Source organism: Oryctolagus cuniculus, chromosome 17, assembly GCF_964237555.1.
Source record: "Oryctolagus cuniculus chromosome 17, mOryCun1.1, whole genome shotgun sequence".
NCBI classification, from domain to species: domain Eukaryota; kingdom Metazoa; phylum Chordata; class Mammalia; order Lagomorpha; family Leporidae; genus Oryctolagus; species Oryctolagus cuniculus.
The window spans coordinates 26,518,006-26,532,762 of NC_091448.1; the positions used below are offsets into that span (position 1 = coordinate 26,518,006).

The 14,757-nt window shown below is 59.3% G+C and overlaps 2 protein-coding genes across 19 annotated transcripts in view; both read left to right on the top strand.

Annotated features, from left to right (window-relative positions):
* CACNA1G (calcium voltage-gated channel subunit alpha1 G) overlaps positions 1–2,219 on the top strand; it is a 61,480-nt gene extending 59,261 nt beyond the window's left edge. For all 17 annotated transcript variants that reach the window (XM_070060840.1, XM_070060846.1, XM_070060839.1 and 14 more), the window contains one exon: positions 817–2,219. In XM_070060840.1, the coding sequence (XP_069916941.1) occupies positions 817–1,524 (708 nt within the window). In that variant the 3' untranslated portion in view covers positions 1,525–2,219. The remainder of the gene's footprint in view (positions 1–816) is intronic.
* Positions 2,220–8,851: 6,632 nt separating this feature from the next.
* Positions 8,852–14,757, top strand: part of ABCC3 (ATP binding cassette subfamily C member 3) — a 40,991-nt gene continuing 35,085 nt past the window's right edge. For both annotated transcript variants that reach the window (XM_008271295.4, XM_070060856.1), the window contains exon 1: positions 8,852–9,022. In XM_008271295.4, the coding sequence (XP_008269517.2) occupies positions 8,993–9,022 (30 nt within the window). In that variant the 5' untranslated portion in view covers positions 8,852–8,992. The remainder of the gene's footprint in view (positions 9,023–14,757) is intronic.

The following is a 14,757-nucleotide window of genomic DNA, read 5'->3' on the forward strand; positions in this document are numbered from 1 at the left end:
TACACTTTTCATTTTCTGACAAATACACCGTGTGTGCCAATGATGGGCCATGCTCAGTTCTAGATCCCAGGGGCGACACAGAACTGGTCTGTGCCCCGTGGGAGAGACAGGATGGGGCTAAGGTTGTGCAGGGCCACGCACACCAACGGGGAGGGAGAAGCCAGGCCTCAGCTGCCTCCTCCATTCTTTGGAACAAGCCAAGGGGCCTAAGGCAAGTTTTAGGCATCCTCACTTGTGGCCAAACGCAGGGCCAGTCTCCTGGGGCACAGAGCAGAGGCTCCTATAACCGGGTGAGGCTTGTCTGCCCCCACTGCCCAGCCCATGCCCATGTGTGCCCTTGGGCACGGACACATGAGGCCCCCGTGCCCCCAGAGGCCAGGCGCAGACATGTCACCAGGTCACAGGTGCAGGAGGCTCACGTGTAGGGGAGGAAGGGTCAGTTTGACTCGGGGCAGAGACTGGCAGGGTGTTCAAAGCCACAGGAGAGTCCACGCAAAGGCTGAGAGACCAGGAGGAGTCATCTGGGCAGCAGAGCCGGCCCAGGAGCTTCCTTGGCTGCCAGGGGTCAGGGGCTGCAGGGGGAGGAAAGCCAGGGCGCAGGGAAGGGAAGGCAGAGCTTAGGGTGGGGAGGGGCTTGGGAACAGTGGGGGTCAGGCTGCCCCAGGGCATCGCAGGATCCTCATCCCCCAAGAAGAGCAGCTGTATGGGGTCCTGCACTGTATGGGGCAGGGGCTGGGGGATGCTGGGGGCAGGTAGTGCCCGGTCTGAAGGAGAGAGCCCTGTGCTCAGCCCTCCCCAAACCCCAACCCCACCCAGGCAGCAATAAGGACGGATTCCTTGGACGTTCAGGGCCTGGGCAGCCGGGAGGATCTGCTGTCGGAGGCGCGCGGGCCCTCTCCGCCCCTGGCCCGGTCCTCCTCCTTCTGGGGCCGGCCGAGCATCCGGGCCCGGCAGCACTTTCGCAGCCAGAGCAAGATCTCGAAGCACATGGCCCTGTCAGCCCTTTGCCCTGGCCCCGAGCCCAGCCGGAGCAAGGGCCCTCCAGAGACCAGAAGCAGCTTCGAGCTGGACACCGAGCTGAGCTGGGTTTCGGGGGACCTCCTGGCCCTGGGCAGCCAGGAGGCGCCGCCCTCCCCGCGTGACCTGAAGAAGTGCTACAGCGTGGAGGCTCAGAGCGGCCGGCGCCGGCCTGCGTCCTGGCTGGACGAGCAGAGGAGACACTCCATTGCCGTCAGCTGCCTGGATGGCGGCTCCAGCCTTGCAGGCCAGCCACTTGGGGGACCTGGGAGCCGGCCCAAGAAAAAACTCAGCCCGCCCAGTATCTCCATAGACCCTCCCGAGAGCCAGGGCGCGCGGCCCCCGGCCAGCCCCGGCATCTGCCTCCGGAGGAGGGCTCCGTCCAGCGACGCCAAGGATCCCTCGGCCTCCGGCCCCTCTGACAGCATGGCTGCCTCGCCCTCCCCAAAGAAAGACGTGCTGAGTCTCTCCGGTTTATCCTCTGACCCTGCAGACCTGGACCCCTGAGCCCCTCGCCCACTCTCGCCCCTCACCTCTTCCGCCGGGTGCCAAATCTTAGCTCCTCCTGCTGAGCTGTGTTCCTCAAGAGACTCGGAGGAGGGGCTCCTTCCCCCACCTCCATGGCTCTGGGTCCCTGCAGGCAGAACTCCCAGAGAGTTCCAAGCAGTAGCCCTGGCTGTGGAAGGGAGGCCCAGGGCCACCGAGGTTCCCGCCAGCAGGAGCTGTCGGGAGAAAGCAATACGTTTGTGCAGAATCTCGATGTATATTCTATTTTATTAAATTAATTGAATCTAGTCTATGCGGGATGTACCACATTTTGTGACTGAAGTCACTTGTTTCCACTCCTGTGTGTCTCAGAATATTTCTGAGGCGAAGGCGTCTGTCTCTTTGCTGTTTTAACCCAAAATAACCAGTCTAGTGATATTCTCTCTTGCAAAGCACAAGCGGGAACCGCGCGTGCATTCCAGCCCCGACGGTGGCCCATCCTCAGCGGAGAGGGAGACCCCTTTTGGAAACTGTCATGTAACTTATTTTCTCCTTTAACCTCGACATCATTTTCTGTAGGGGGAAAAAAAAGAGAAAAAGAAAAAAAACAGAAAAAAATGAGATTTTACAAATGAAATGGAACCTTTTTATATATACATACATACATATCTATATATCTCTATATCTATAATAAAGTAATTTTCCAAAATAAAAAGGTAATCACGGTCCCGAGTAAAAAAGCAAAGGGGATGCATGGAGAGTCAGGCACGTCCAGAGGGGGGCGCTGGTGAGGCGGGGGGTGCGGAGGGCGGGACGCTGGGGCTGCCTGTTGGGGGGCAGGGGAGGGGGACTTATGTGTTGTCTGGGGCTAGGAGGCCCCTCTCCTTGGCTTCTGACTGGAGGAGCAGGGTCTCTGCTCGCTGCCTCCTCCTAGCCAGGCAGCTCAGCGAAAGCGAGCAATTCCAGATTAACTCTCGTTTCTGCTGACAGCTATCAGCCGCACACTGAAAGCGGGAAATTGGCATAATGAAGCTGTTTGGGGTAATGGGGCTGATGATGGAGCCTGGGGAGGCAGCCTCAGCTGCTGCCGAGCAGCTCTGTCGCGGCGGGGGGCGGGGGGGAGGCCAGGGCTTCTGGGTTTTCCATGCTGAGGCGGCTTTGGCTCCAGATCTACCAGGCGTCTGGCTCAGTGGGTCCCCTGAGCAGGGAGGGAAGGGGACTTCAGCCTCCTGCCTGGGGGGACCCTAGCGGACTGGCCCTGCCAGTAGTTGCTTGAGCCTGGCAATGGGATTCAGCTGTGTAAACGGAGTGGCTCCCTCTGGAGGACAAGGTGAGCAGGGCCAGTGTCCAGAGGCCACCTCCTGTGGCCAGGCTGCTGAGGAGGGAGCCAGTCCCCTGGGGCGTGATGGATGAGCATTGTCAAGGTGTTTACATGGACGGCTGCTGTCTGCCCAGCGGGAGCCAGTGGCCGGGAGGACAGGGCCTCCCACCCGCCCTCCCTGCCTCCCCACAGTGCTGTCTTGTGTGGAAACCCTGGTGCCAAGAGGCAGTGACCCCCCACCGGCTCAGCCAGCCCCACTTGCCTGCCAGCCACCCCCAAACCCCACCTCCCTCCGCGCAGCCCCTGGCCCTCGCTCAGAACCACATGCGCTTGGCGGAAGCTCCCCCACAGGCCCGTGTGCCGGGCAGCGGGACCTGGAGGCGATGTTGGTGAGAGCCTCTCTGATTGCTCTTTTGTACAGAAGTGCCATCACCCTTTGAACCAAGCACCTGTTTTGATCCCCGGGGCAGCGGTGTGGGGAGCAGGAATGCCAAACCCGTTTTCCTCTAGCTTCCTCGAGGCGGAGAGAGGGGTGCTTGTGGGGCTGCCTTTTGCTGTTCCAGCAAAGCTGTGCGTGCCAAATTCCTAGAGCTTCCTCACCTGGATCTGCAAATTCAGCTTTTAACTGTGGGTAGAATGTTGCCGGATTCTGAGCTCCCATGAGGGTGAGAGATGATGGTGGGGAAGGGGCTCTCGGACCCTTTTCCTTCTGGTGGCGGAAGGGTTCTGAGTCAAGGTGAAAGCAAAGAGCTGAGATACTACCCCCTCCCTCCATCCCAGCCCCCTTCCCACCCCTGCTATCTGTCCGTCTGTTCGCTGTGGACAGAGGCTGACTCTGAGTGTGCCTGGTTCTCTCTGGGGTCCTCTGCCCGGGTCCCTATTCCCAGCAGGGGCCCAGGAAGATTGTCTGGGCTGCACCGGCTTTTCTTGGGGTTGCTTTCCGGAGAACAGCAGTGGTCAGCCTGGTGCAAGGGAAGAGGCTCCTTGTCGGTTCCCATATGCCCGTCGGTGAACCTGGGGTTGCCCTGGGGTGGGGGTGGGGTGGGGGCATCTGGGCAGTGCGGTGTCCCCTCCCCCAAAGAGAAAAGGTCTTCCTCCACGTGGAAGCTGTTGTATTTCATTAAGAGGGTTTTGACGTGAAAATGACGATGCTGCTGAGTGCTGTGGGCAGCAGTAATGGTAACGCGGATGCTAATGTCAGGACGCTTGTCCGGACGGTGAGGATGTCTGAAGGAGCTGGGGCAGGCAGGGCCTTGGACCCAGGCTCCAGGGGCAGGACTGGAGCAGGCAAGGGGCTTCCGGTGTGCAGGGGCCTTTGAAAGGAAGCGCATGGACTCGGAGCTTCTGCCATCGGCCTCTCCTCAGGGGTTCAGAGGAAACTGTGTCACTCGCTGCTGCTCAGCCTCCACCCCCGAGACTCCAGGAAAAGGTCTGTCTGGGGGTGGGGGCCTGGGAGGAGTGCGCTGAGCTGGTGCTAAAAACAAACCTGAGGCTCAGATGCAGTCTCTCACTTACTCCTCACAACACCCAGGCGAGGGAAATACCAATGCTATCCTTCCGCGAGGCAGTGGATTCCGGGAGTCCACAGAACTTACCCAAGGTCACACAGCCAGGGAATGGCAGAGTAGGGGTTGCACCCCAGCCCACCCTCCCCGCTGGGGAGGCAAAGGGACGTGGTGGGAAGAATCCTACTTACAAAATGACTTGCTAGGGGCAGGCTTTTGGAGCAGTGGTTAAATTCTCTGCTTAGGACACCTGCAGCCCCTGTAGGAGGACCTGGTTCAAACGCCAGCTCTTCCACTTCCCATCCAGCTTCCTGCTAAGGCAAACCCTGGGAAGCAGCAGGTCATGGTTTAAGTGCCTGGGTCTCTGCCACCCACATGGGAGACCCAGAGTGAGTTCCAAATTCTGGGCTTTCAGCCTGGCCCAGATGTGACTGTGGCAGGTATTTGGTATTTTCTCTCTCTCTCTCGCTCTCCCCCCTCCCCCTCCCTCTTTGACTTTCAAATAAAAAAAAGAAAGAAAGTAAATTTTAAACACTTAAAGTTACTTGCTAGTGGGCTGGTCAGAGCTGACTGTGCAACTCTTTGGCCTCCCAGTTGCCACCCTTTCCTGGCATGAGGCTGCCTTTGAACCAGGGCACCTGCTCTCCTCCTCCTCTTCCAACCCCCTTCCTGTCCTCCACCCTTGCCCTACCCAGACCTCACCCACTTTCCAAACAGCCTCCACCTCCCTCTGCACCCTGGTCCCCACCCCTCACAGCCTGGTGCCCCATGGCCTCGTACCCCCTCTCCTGGGCTAGCTGTGAGCCCAACCCGTGGGACTGGTGACAGTGGTGCAATGAGGGCGGCAGGCACCAGGTGGCAGCACAAGGCACCATCCCCTGGTGCCACAGTGCGCCCCTTCTGCAGAGGGGCCCAGCCAGAAAGGGGACCCCACTGCTGATGGACACCTCCCTTGGACAGGTGAGCCCACAGGGCCCCAACAAGGACTTCATGCTGAGGAAGCCCACCAGGAGTACAGCCTACCTGAGTGGCCCCACGAGTGATCTCTACCTAAAGCCAGTGGATCCAGAACTAACCCAGGCCAGCAGCTGCCTGGAGCAGGATTAACTCTGTGAGCAGGCTTCCCCGTGGACTGTCACCTTACTCAAGGGCTGAGTGAGGCGGGTCAAGGAGCCGGCTACTCAGCAAACCACCTGTCCCCCGCCGTCTCCTGCCCCCGCCACTGTTCCCCTACAGATAATTCGGCTCGGGACTTTGAAGCTGTGCGTGTCTTCGCCCTGCCCCAGGTGTGGGAGCTGCTGACTGTGGCCTCCGGAGCTCATTAATTCTTGCTTTGAGAACTCCTGAAGCAGGTGCAGCAGCCAGCACTCTCACATGCATGCCAAATCAGATCCAGGGCTAGGTTGTGGATGGAAGGACAGCCTCACTTAGGGCAGTGAGCAGGGGACCCGCCCAGGCTGCGGTCCAGAAGAGAGAAGGGAGAGGTCTGGGGAGAAGGGAGCCGGAGCATGGTTTGGGGGTGCTCCAAGCCTTGAAGGAGCCACGAGGGGCTAACAGGAAACAGGCGCTAAGACAGAAAGTGGCTTTGCTGTCCCCAACTCTGTCCCCTGCTTGTCCTTCCCAACCCCCACCCCACCCCCACCCCACAGCCTCTCCTGGGTCTCCCCGTCTGCCCTTGCTCCACTTTCTCCTCCCTGCTGTCAAGCCTGCTCTGGGCTGCACCTGGCAAGGATCTTATCTCGCCATCTCCTCACCAGGAAATCCCTGATGCTGGGTTCCCCTGGGACTTTTGCGGGCGGGGGAAGTACTGCCCAGGCTGCCCAGGCTGCCCAGGGCAGGCAGAGCTGCAGGCAGCTGCAGGGAAGGGGAGATGGGGGCAGGCGTTGTCCTGTCTCTGCCACAGCCCAGCCCACAAGGCCTTTATTGCTGCTCCCAGGAGCCCTGCAGCCGGAAACACCTTGGTTTTTGAAAACCCAAAAGCAGAGTGGGCGACACCCCTGCAGGGATTCTAACTAAGGCCCCGGAGTCTTTTCCACCAAGGACCTCTTAGAAAAAGGCATCCACGCTTAGTCAGCAAATACTTCCTGAGGCCCCACTTTGCCAGGCACTGTCCCAGGTGCTGAGGATATAGTGAGAAACAAGTCTCGGTCCCTGTCCACAAGGAGCACACGGTCTCCATGGTAACAAGGCAGGGAGAGGGGTGGGCAGTGGGAGGGGTCCCCGCTCAGGGGTGGACGGGGGAGCTCCAGCGAAATCTTGAGGGAGAAGCAGAGCCTGGCAGGTGCAGAAAGGGAGGCAGGGTGCCGAGCAGCCGTGAAGGTGAGCCGAGGATGCTGGGAGCGTCCGGAGGACACGGGGCTCATGCTGCCTGGGCCGGGCTAAGGTCTCTTGCCCTGGGAAGCTGGGGTGGGGGTGTCTCAGGCCTCGGAGCCCGTGCTCTGCTGAGAACAGCCAGGCAAAAATATCCTGGAATTCCTGTGATAGTTATTCAAGGGCTGTACAAAAGGGACCACGTTCCACGAGTGGTGAGCGGCGCTGAGTAGCCTGTGCCTCAGGAGAGACGGGCAAGATGAGGACCAGGACCACTAAGGGACCCAACCCGGTGCTGCAGCCTGGGGGGAAGCAACGGCAAGACCATAGGGCTGGGGCCAATGGGAATGGCACTCCCTGGCCCCAAACGGGAGCTCTAACCATTGGGCAGCCTGGCCAACCTGGGCTTCAGAAGTCCCAGGAGGAGGCTGAAGCTGGGCTTCCCATCTCTGGAAGGCGAGCTCACCTCCCCAGGCATCCTGAAGGAAGGCCCAAGGCCAAGTCTCCCCCAGGTCTGAGCCAGCCCTCATGGTTTATCTGGTGCCTGTGACCCGACAGGCGCAGGAACGGGAGAGGGTGCGGGGTGTGTGTGTGTGTGTGTGTGTGTGCAGATGAAGCCGTGCCTGGGGCAGCGGCAAGGCTGCATGAGGATCCCCAGGAGCAGCCTAGACCGCCCCCCCCCCCCCGCAGCGGGGCTGGACAGGCGTGCAGGTGCACCTTGTCCAGGTTGCTAACGAAGCTGAGCCTCAGAGACATCAGGGAGCTTGTTGAGGTTACACAGGATACCAAAGGTCCTGTCTGAAGCAAGGAGGGGACTGGCCCAGTCGGTCCCTGCCCTGGGGCCTCTCAGCCTCTTCACCATGGGGCGCCGTGGCAGGTGGGGGAGTTCTGTCCTTTTTGCCCAGAGATGGTGTGGGGGCAGAAGGAAGGGGGTGTGAATGGGGAGCGGAGGGGAGAGGGCTCAGAGGACTTGCCCGGTGAGGCGGGGGGGATGGAGGCCCTCGGGACCAGCTGCCTGGGAAGTGGGAAGCCTGCCACCCCATGGCACCCTCACCCTGTGTCCACTCAGATATTGGGCTCGAACAGCCCAGAGCCAAAGAGAGTTCCCTTCCGGTGCCAGAGGGACAGGAAGTGGCCTGCTCCGAGGGACAGGAAGCGGCAGCTGCTTCTGCACTCTTGCTGGCTCTCACCCCTGCCGGCTGCTGAGCAACCAGGGAAGGAAGCAAGCAGAGAAATGCCTGGGGAGGGATCGCAGGGTGAGGCTGGACAGAGCCTGTGGGCAGGCACAGGAGAGAGAGGGGCCACGGACAGGTGTGGGGGGCAGAATCCCTGCTGGGTCCCTAGAAGGGGTGGTCACCTGGCTTCTGGGGCCCTGTAGGAGTGAGAGATGGAGGGGCCCCAGTACGCCCACACGCCCAAGCCCATTTCAGAGATGGAAGTGTGAAGTCAGCCTCAGGGGGAGGGGGCTCGTGAGAGGCTTCTCCCAGTGCTTCACCTGTTGTCCACCCCCACCCCCCCACCCCAGCAGAATGAAGCTTCGCACCCTGCGGGCGCCTGCCAGGCACTCTAGACAATCAGCTGTGTGTGGCTTTTCCATTTACTCCTCAGAGAACCCTGCAGGGCAGATCCTACTGTGATTGGTCCCATTTCACAGAAGAGAAAGTGAAAGCTGGAGGCACTGGAGTAGCCTGGGCAGGACCAAGTAGCCACAGGAGGCAGCGATTTGAGAGGATGTTGCCACGTAGATGGTGCTGGGACCTCCCCCCCCCCCATGCCTGCTCCCTTGCACGCGTGCACACACACACAAGCAAGTGCACATGGGGCACAATGCCGGCAGCTGGTGGGGAGAGTTGGCTTTCCCCATTGCTGGAGAACACAAGTTCTACCCATTTTACAGAGGACACAGCTGAGGTCCAGGAACAAACATGAACTTGTACCAGGGGGAGGATCACTAAATGCTGCTCCTTGATGTCACTGGGCAGGTGTGTGTGTGTGTGTGTGTGTGTGTGTGTTCGTTCCAGGTGGTCGCACACGTGTGCCCCAGTTCCCCTGGGAAACTGCCCCAGGCCTATCAGCCTCCAGATCTGGTGGGACAGGCCCCAGCGCAGCCCAGGGACCACCCACGGAGTTGTCACCATGTTGGCCCCGCCTCTCCCCCAAAGTCCCTCCCAGCGCTGCAGTTTCCCTAGGCGGTGTTGTAACCGCCAGGACCCAGAGGTCCCGGGGATAAGGCTTGGCGGGGCGTGCCGGGGCGGAGCGCAGGGCCAGGGGTGGCTCCCAGCACCAACTCACTCCGTCCGCCCGCGGCTGTGCCCAGCCGTGCTCGCCTTCCTCGCCCCACGGAGTCGGCCCCATGGACGCCCTGTGCGGTTCCAAGTTCTGGGTAAGGCGCAGGGTTCGGCGGGAAAGGGGACCGGGGTGAGCCGGGGTCTCCTGGTCCTTGTCGCCTGCCTTCCTGCGGGGGCCAGCAGATGCCCTGAGACCAAGTGTGCTCATGGCAGAAACCCCAGACTGCCAGCCAGGGGTGCCGGGGATGATGGGGCTGGGACCCACGAGGCGTCCCAGCGTCCAGCGCTCGCCCTGTTCTGCCCTTCTTGGCCACACGGAGGAATCCAGGAAAGTGAAACAGGAGGCTGCCTGCAGGTTCCCTGGGACTCAGGAAGTGCTGCCAGTTGCCACTTCCCCAGCTCCTGTGTGGTTCGCGTGCCACACACGCCCTGCAGGTGCAGCAGGGGCACCAGCCTGGCAACCCAGCCTTGGGACCCCAGAGTCCCTGCTCCACCACGGACTCTGGGAAGGCTGGCTCTGCGGGAACTCTCCTTTCCTGGGAAGGGCTTCTGCCTCCTTTTTTTTGCCTCTGGGCAAGATCCACCTGCTGCAGGTGTGGGAACACAGCAGTGCTGGCATCCTCACCACCTGCACTCAGGAGGGGAGGGCCAGGCACCACCTGGGGCAGGCCCTCCCAAGCCCCGGGCATCGGGATCCCCCTAGTCCCAGCCTCCCTTTGACAGATGGAAGTTCACCCGGGGAGAGGAAGGGACTTGCCAGAGTCGCTCTGTTGCATGCAGGCAGAGCTGGGGTGAAACAGCAGCGACCCTCAGATCTTTTTCTAAGTTGATTTTGGGGCTGCTGACCACAGGCCCCCAGTGCATGAAATGGTCCAGCCTAGGCACTTTCGACGGTGCGGTGCGTCTGCACTGCGCAGAAGCAGCTAAGAGCGCAGGGATCTCTGCGCACAGCCAAGGGTCTCCAGCGTAGGCTGCTCTCAGATCCAGCACCTCCTCTCTCAGCCACATTTTTCCTGTTCTGGGTATTTGTGTCTGTGTGCAGGGGATGAGGACGGGGTGTTATCCACCAGTGTGTGCTGGACACCTGTGCAGCTAGGGTGTCTCTGTGGACAATCAGGAACCACACTCTTGGGCTGTGTTTGGGATGGGCTGAAGGTGTTGTGTGGATTTTTAAAGAAAAATCTATTTATTTATTTGAAAGGCAGAGTTACAGAAAGGAGAGAGAGAGAGAGAGAGAGAGAGAGAGAGAAAGTTGTTTTTTTTTCCCCCTTAAGGCTTTTTATTTATTTGAAAGGCAGTTACAGAGAGGTCTTCCATCTGCTGGTTCACTCCCCAGATGGTCGCAATGGCTGGAGTTGGGTGCAGGGGCCCAAGGACTTGGGCCATCTTCTACAGCTTTCCCAGATGCATTAGCAGGGAGCTGGATCAGAAGTGGAGCAGCCAGGACCCAAACCACTGTCCACATGAGATGCCAGTATTGCAGGCAGTGGCTTTACCTGCTACACTAAAATGGGACATTGGAATACCTTGTTAAAAAAAAATACCTCTGGGGATCTCTCTCTTTTTTAGATTCATTTATCTGTTTAAAAGGTAGTTACAGGCTGGCACCACGGCTCAATAGGCTAATCTTCCGCCTGCGGCGCCGGCACCCCAGGTTCTAGTCCCAGTCAGGGCGCCAGATTCTGTCCCAGTCACTCCTCTTCCAGTCCCACTCTCTGCTGTGGCCCGGGAGTGCAGTGGAGGATGGCCCAAGTGCTTGGGCTCTGTACCTACATGGGAGACCAGGAGAAGCACCTGGCTCCAGGCTTCGGATCAGTGCGGTGCGCTGGCCGCAGCACACTGGCCGCGGAGGCCATTGAGGGGTGAACCAACAGAAAAAGGAAGATCTTCCTCTCTGTCTCTCTCTCACTGTCCACTCTGCCTGTCAAAAAAAAAAAAAAAAAAAAAAAAAAAAAAAGAGTAGTTACAGAGAGAGAGAGAAAAAGATGGGGCCAGCGTTTTAGCTTAGCGGGGGGTAAAGCTGCTGCCTGCAGTGCTGGCATCCCATATTGGGCATTGGTTCGAGTCCCGGCTTTCCCACTTCTGATCCAGCTCTCTGCTATGGCCTGGGAAAGCTGTAGAAGACGGCCCAAGTCCTTGGGCTCCTGCACTCACGTGGGAGACCCAGAAGAAACTCCTGGCTCCTAGCTTTGGATCAGCACAGCTCCAGCCATTGCAGCCATTTGGGGAGTGAACCAGCAGATAGAAAACCTCTTTGTCTCTTTCTCTGCCTCTGCCTCTGTAACTCTGCCTTTCAAATAAATAAATAAACAAGTCTTTAAAAAGAGAGTGAGAGAAGGGGAGAGACAGAGAGACATTAAACTTCCATGTACTGGTTCACTACCCAAATGGCAACAAGGACCAGGTCTGGGCCAGGCCAGAGCCAGGATCCTAGAACTCCAGCCGGGTCTCCCACGTGGGTGCAGGAGCCCAAGCACTTGGCCGTCTTCTGCTGCTCTCCCAGGTGCATTAGCAGGGAGCTGGATTGGAAGCAGAGCAGCCAGAAGCAGAAGGGATGCTCTGATAGGCGATGTTGTTGTCACAAGCAGTGGCTTAACCTGCGCCGAAGCACAAGCCCCATGGTGGCGATCTCTCTGTCTGGTCACTAAAGTTTAATCTGAGGTGGTGCAACTTCCCTTTCATTGCCCTTGCCTACCTGCACACACAGATCTCTGTCATCCAGCCTACACTGGCCACTTGTCACCAGGGTCCAGAGGTTGGCTCCTGAGTTACTTCCTGTCCCTGCACACTTGCACTTGGCTGGTGTGGCCATGGGGTCTGGAGAGGCCAGGCAGAGGGTTTGAGCACCAAGGCCCCTTGTTTCCAAGTGGACAGCCACCCCCTGGGCACTCAGGACTGTACAGAAACAGGCCTGCAGGAGCCTGAAGCTGGGGATGTCAGGCCGCCCCTCCCGTCCCCAGCTCGGACATCCCTCGTGACCATGGAATCCGAGGGTGTCAGAGCGTGGGGGCTTGAAGCTGCCAGCCCAGCCCTCGTTGTAGGGCTGTGGAAGTAGAGAAGGGGTCACATGAGAATCCGCCAAGGGGGTTGGACTGGGAAACAGGACGTCTAGGATACAGCTGTGGTTTGAATGTGAGAATCAGCTCAGCTATGTTCCGAATCTCTCTGGGGTGCCTTATGTGCCCTCCTGGACGTGATCTCCTTGGCTGCTGGAAGCTGTGCCAGGCTGCATCAGTGTGGCAGGAGACTGGGGTGGGATGGGGAGAAAGCCGGAAGCGTCTCCCCTTGTGAGAAGCCCTAAGCTACAACTTAGTTACCCCAAAGGCCCTGAATTCTGGGCTCCTTGGGTGTGATGTGCTGTTTTGCATCTCATTTGCATTGCATGTTAGTTAGGTGGACCTGCCCCTGAGCCTTTAACTTGAGGGGCCTGTGGGTCACCCACCTTGTGGGAAGTGGTTCAAACAGCCAGGAAGTACTTGAGCCGGGAGAGAAAGGCTGGAGGGGGTGGACTATTCAGGCCCCTCGTGACACCTGTTTCCTTTCACCAACTGATCCTCAGAGTCTTGGTTTCACCACCTGTGAACTGGAGCAATAGCCCACCTTCCAGGCACCCCCCGCCCAGACTTTTGTGGGAATCACATGACAGAGGGGATGTGAAACGATTTTGGAGAACTAGGAAACCACGTGTGGCGTGTCCTAGAGGAAATGAGGATGGAGAGAAATGAGGTTAGAAGGGGAGGCTTGGCTTGGCCTGGCAGGGCTGACGGCCCAGAGGCTTCCACGTCTGCTGTGCATTTTGGGAGCAGGGGGATAATCAGAGCTACACCTGTCAGCCCTAGCCCCAGATAAACCTGAGGCGAGGAGACTCGTGGGAGAGCCCTGTGACCCCCTGGGCGCCCATCCACACCACATGGTGAGTGAGAATCTCCCTCCCATTTTTTCTGGGCAGGTTACCAACATCTCTGCACATACCTTGGGAGTTTTGGTGGAAATGAATTCCACGACAGTGACTTGTGCGGCCCAAGGACCCCACTGCTCATGAGGCCTCAGCTGCCTCTAGAACAGAGATGGTGGAGCTCCTGCCCTCGGTCTGCCTCCCCCCTGCCTGGAGGCCTACTCTGTTTTGAGCAACCGAGGGCTGGAGAGCACCCAGGGGCCAAGGGAGTACATGGAGGAGGGGCCTGGGGCTGTTTACTCTGGGAGAGATAGTGGCCTGTTTACAGCATTAACCTTGGTCTGAGGGTCAGAAATAAAAAAATCTTAGTCCCAAAGTGGCACTGATTATATGAGACGTGATGAGCTCCCTGTCCCTGGGCGGGGGTGCAAGCACATGGGTGACGACCACTTGGTGCAGATGCTGGAGAGTGGATTCAAGCGAGGGAAGGCAATGGGGCCCTACCTCAAGATTCTGTGGCCCACTGGGAAGAAGGAGATGCGGTCGCTGCGATCCTCCAGTCCAGAGGGGTCCTCTTTCTTGGGTCTCACCCCACTGAGATGTAAGGTTTCCTTAGCAACAGCCCTTAGTGGAGGCCGTGGGTCTCCTGTTGGTCAGGTCCACGTGGAAAGACCTCATTGCTCACTAAGCTGTCCCCACCGTGTCCCCAGGGACAGGCAAGGCCCTAGTCCCTGGGAGGCTCAGCTTCCTGTGTCTCCTGCTCTATTCTAACAAATCTCAGGCCTGTCACTCCCAAGCTGGGTGATGCTGGGCAGATGGCTGGCCCTCTCTGGGCTCGAGCTGGCTTTAGATGGGCTTGGGGGCTCCCTTCAGGTCTGGAGCTATCTGCTGATGACTCCCAGGGGGTAAATCTCAAGCTTGGGGGCCGAGGCCTCCACTCAGAGGCCATACTTCTGGCTCCTGGGTGCCAGTCACCCCGCTTCCTCCAGGGGGCTTGGTCAGCATAGACAGGCAGCTCCCAGGACAGAGAGGCCATGGGACAGGCTCCAGCGTCCCTCTCAAATGAGGATGGTGACATGCAAGGCCAAGGGGAGCCGACAGTGGGTGGGAGGTGGACTCCCCTCTGCCTAGTGGGCACCAAAGCTTGCCCTGTCCTCCCAGGAACCCAACCGAGGCCTCGAATCCCCTGCCTCCATTCCTGGCTGGGGGCAATGAAGCTGGTGCTGCATGGCCTTGGCCTCTGTGTTCTTGCTGTGGCCCCAGGCAGGCTTCTCCCCACCTCCTCTAGGAGCTGGGTGATGGGGGCCTAAGACTTGGACAAGGACATGAGTCAGGGCAGTGGCATTTGGGAGGGAGCTCTGCTGAGTCAGTCTCCAGACAGGAAAATGGTCTGGCCAGCCTCCAGGGAGGGAGGCCCCAGCAGGGACTACCAGCTTACCTGCCCAGGAAGCAGGGACAGGGTGGCTGGGCCCCGCCCACTGCCCAACCTCACTGTAAGGTTGGGCCAGGGCCAACAGGTGGGGCGGGTCCCGGGGTCAGGGATGGAGCCTGGTGGGGAGAGGGGTGGGGAGTAGGATGAGACTTGCCTAGGCCACTGCCCAGTGGCTGGGCCTCTCCCCTCCCCCTACTGGAGCTGTTCCCATTTCTGATGCTGATTGGGGGGTGGGGAGGATTGGATTTTTCCTTCTAACTGGATCTTCAGGTTTCTAAGCCAATGGCTTCCAGAACCCTGTGTTTCCCAGGTCTTGGCAGCCCTCTCCCCTCAAAGAGCAGGAACTACAAGAGGGAGGTGGTTGGAAGGTGGGCTGCACGGCTGGTGGGTGTGTCCGGTGGGCTGGGCTTCTGGGTTCTGTCCGCAGGGTGGGTGTCATCCTGGAGCTGTCAGCGCGTGGAGAGTGTGGCTGGGCCAGGATTCCGCAGCCTCACTGCTCAGGT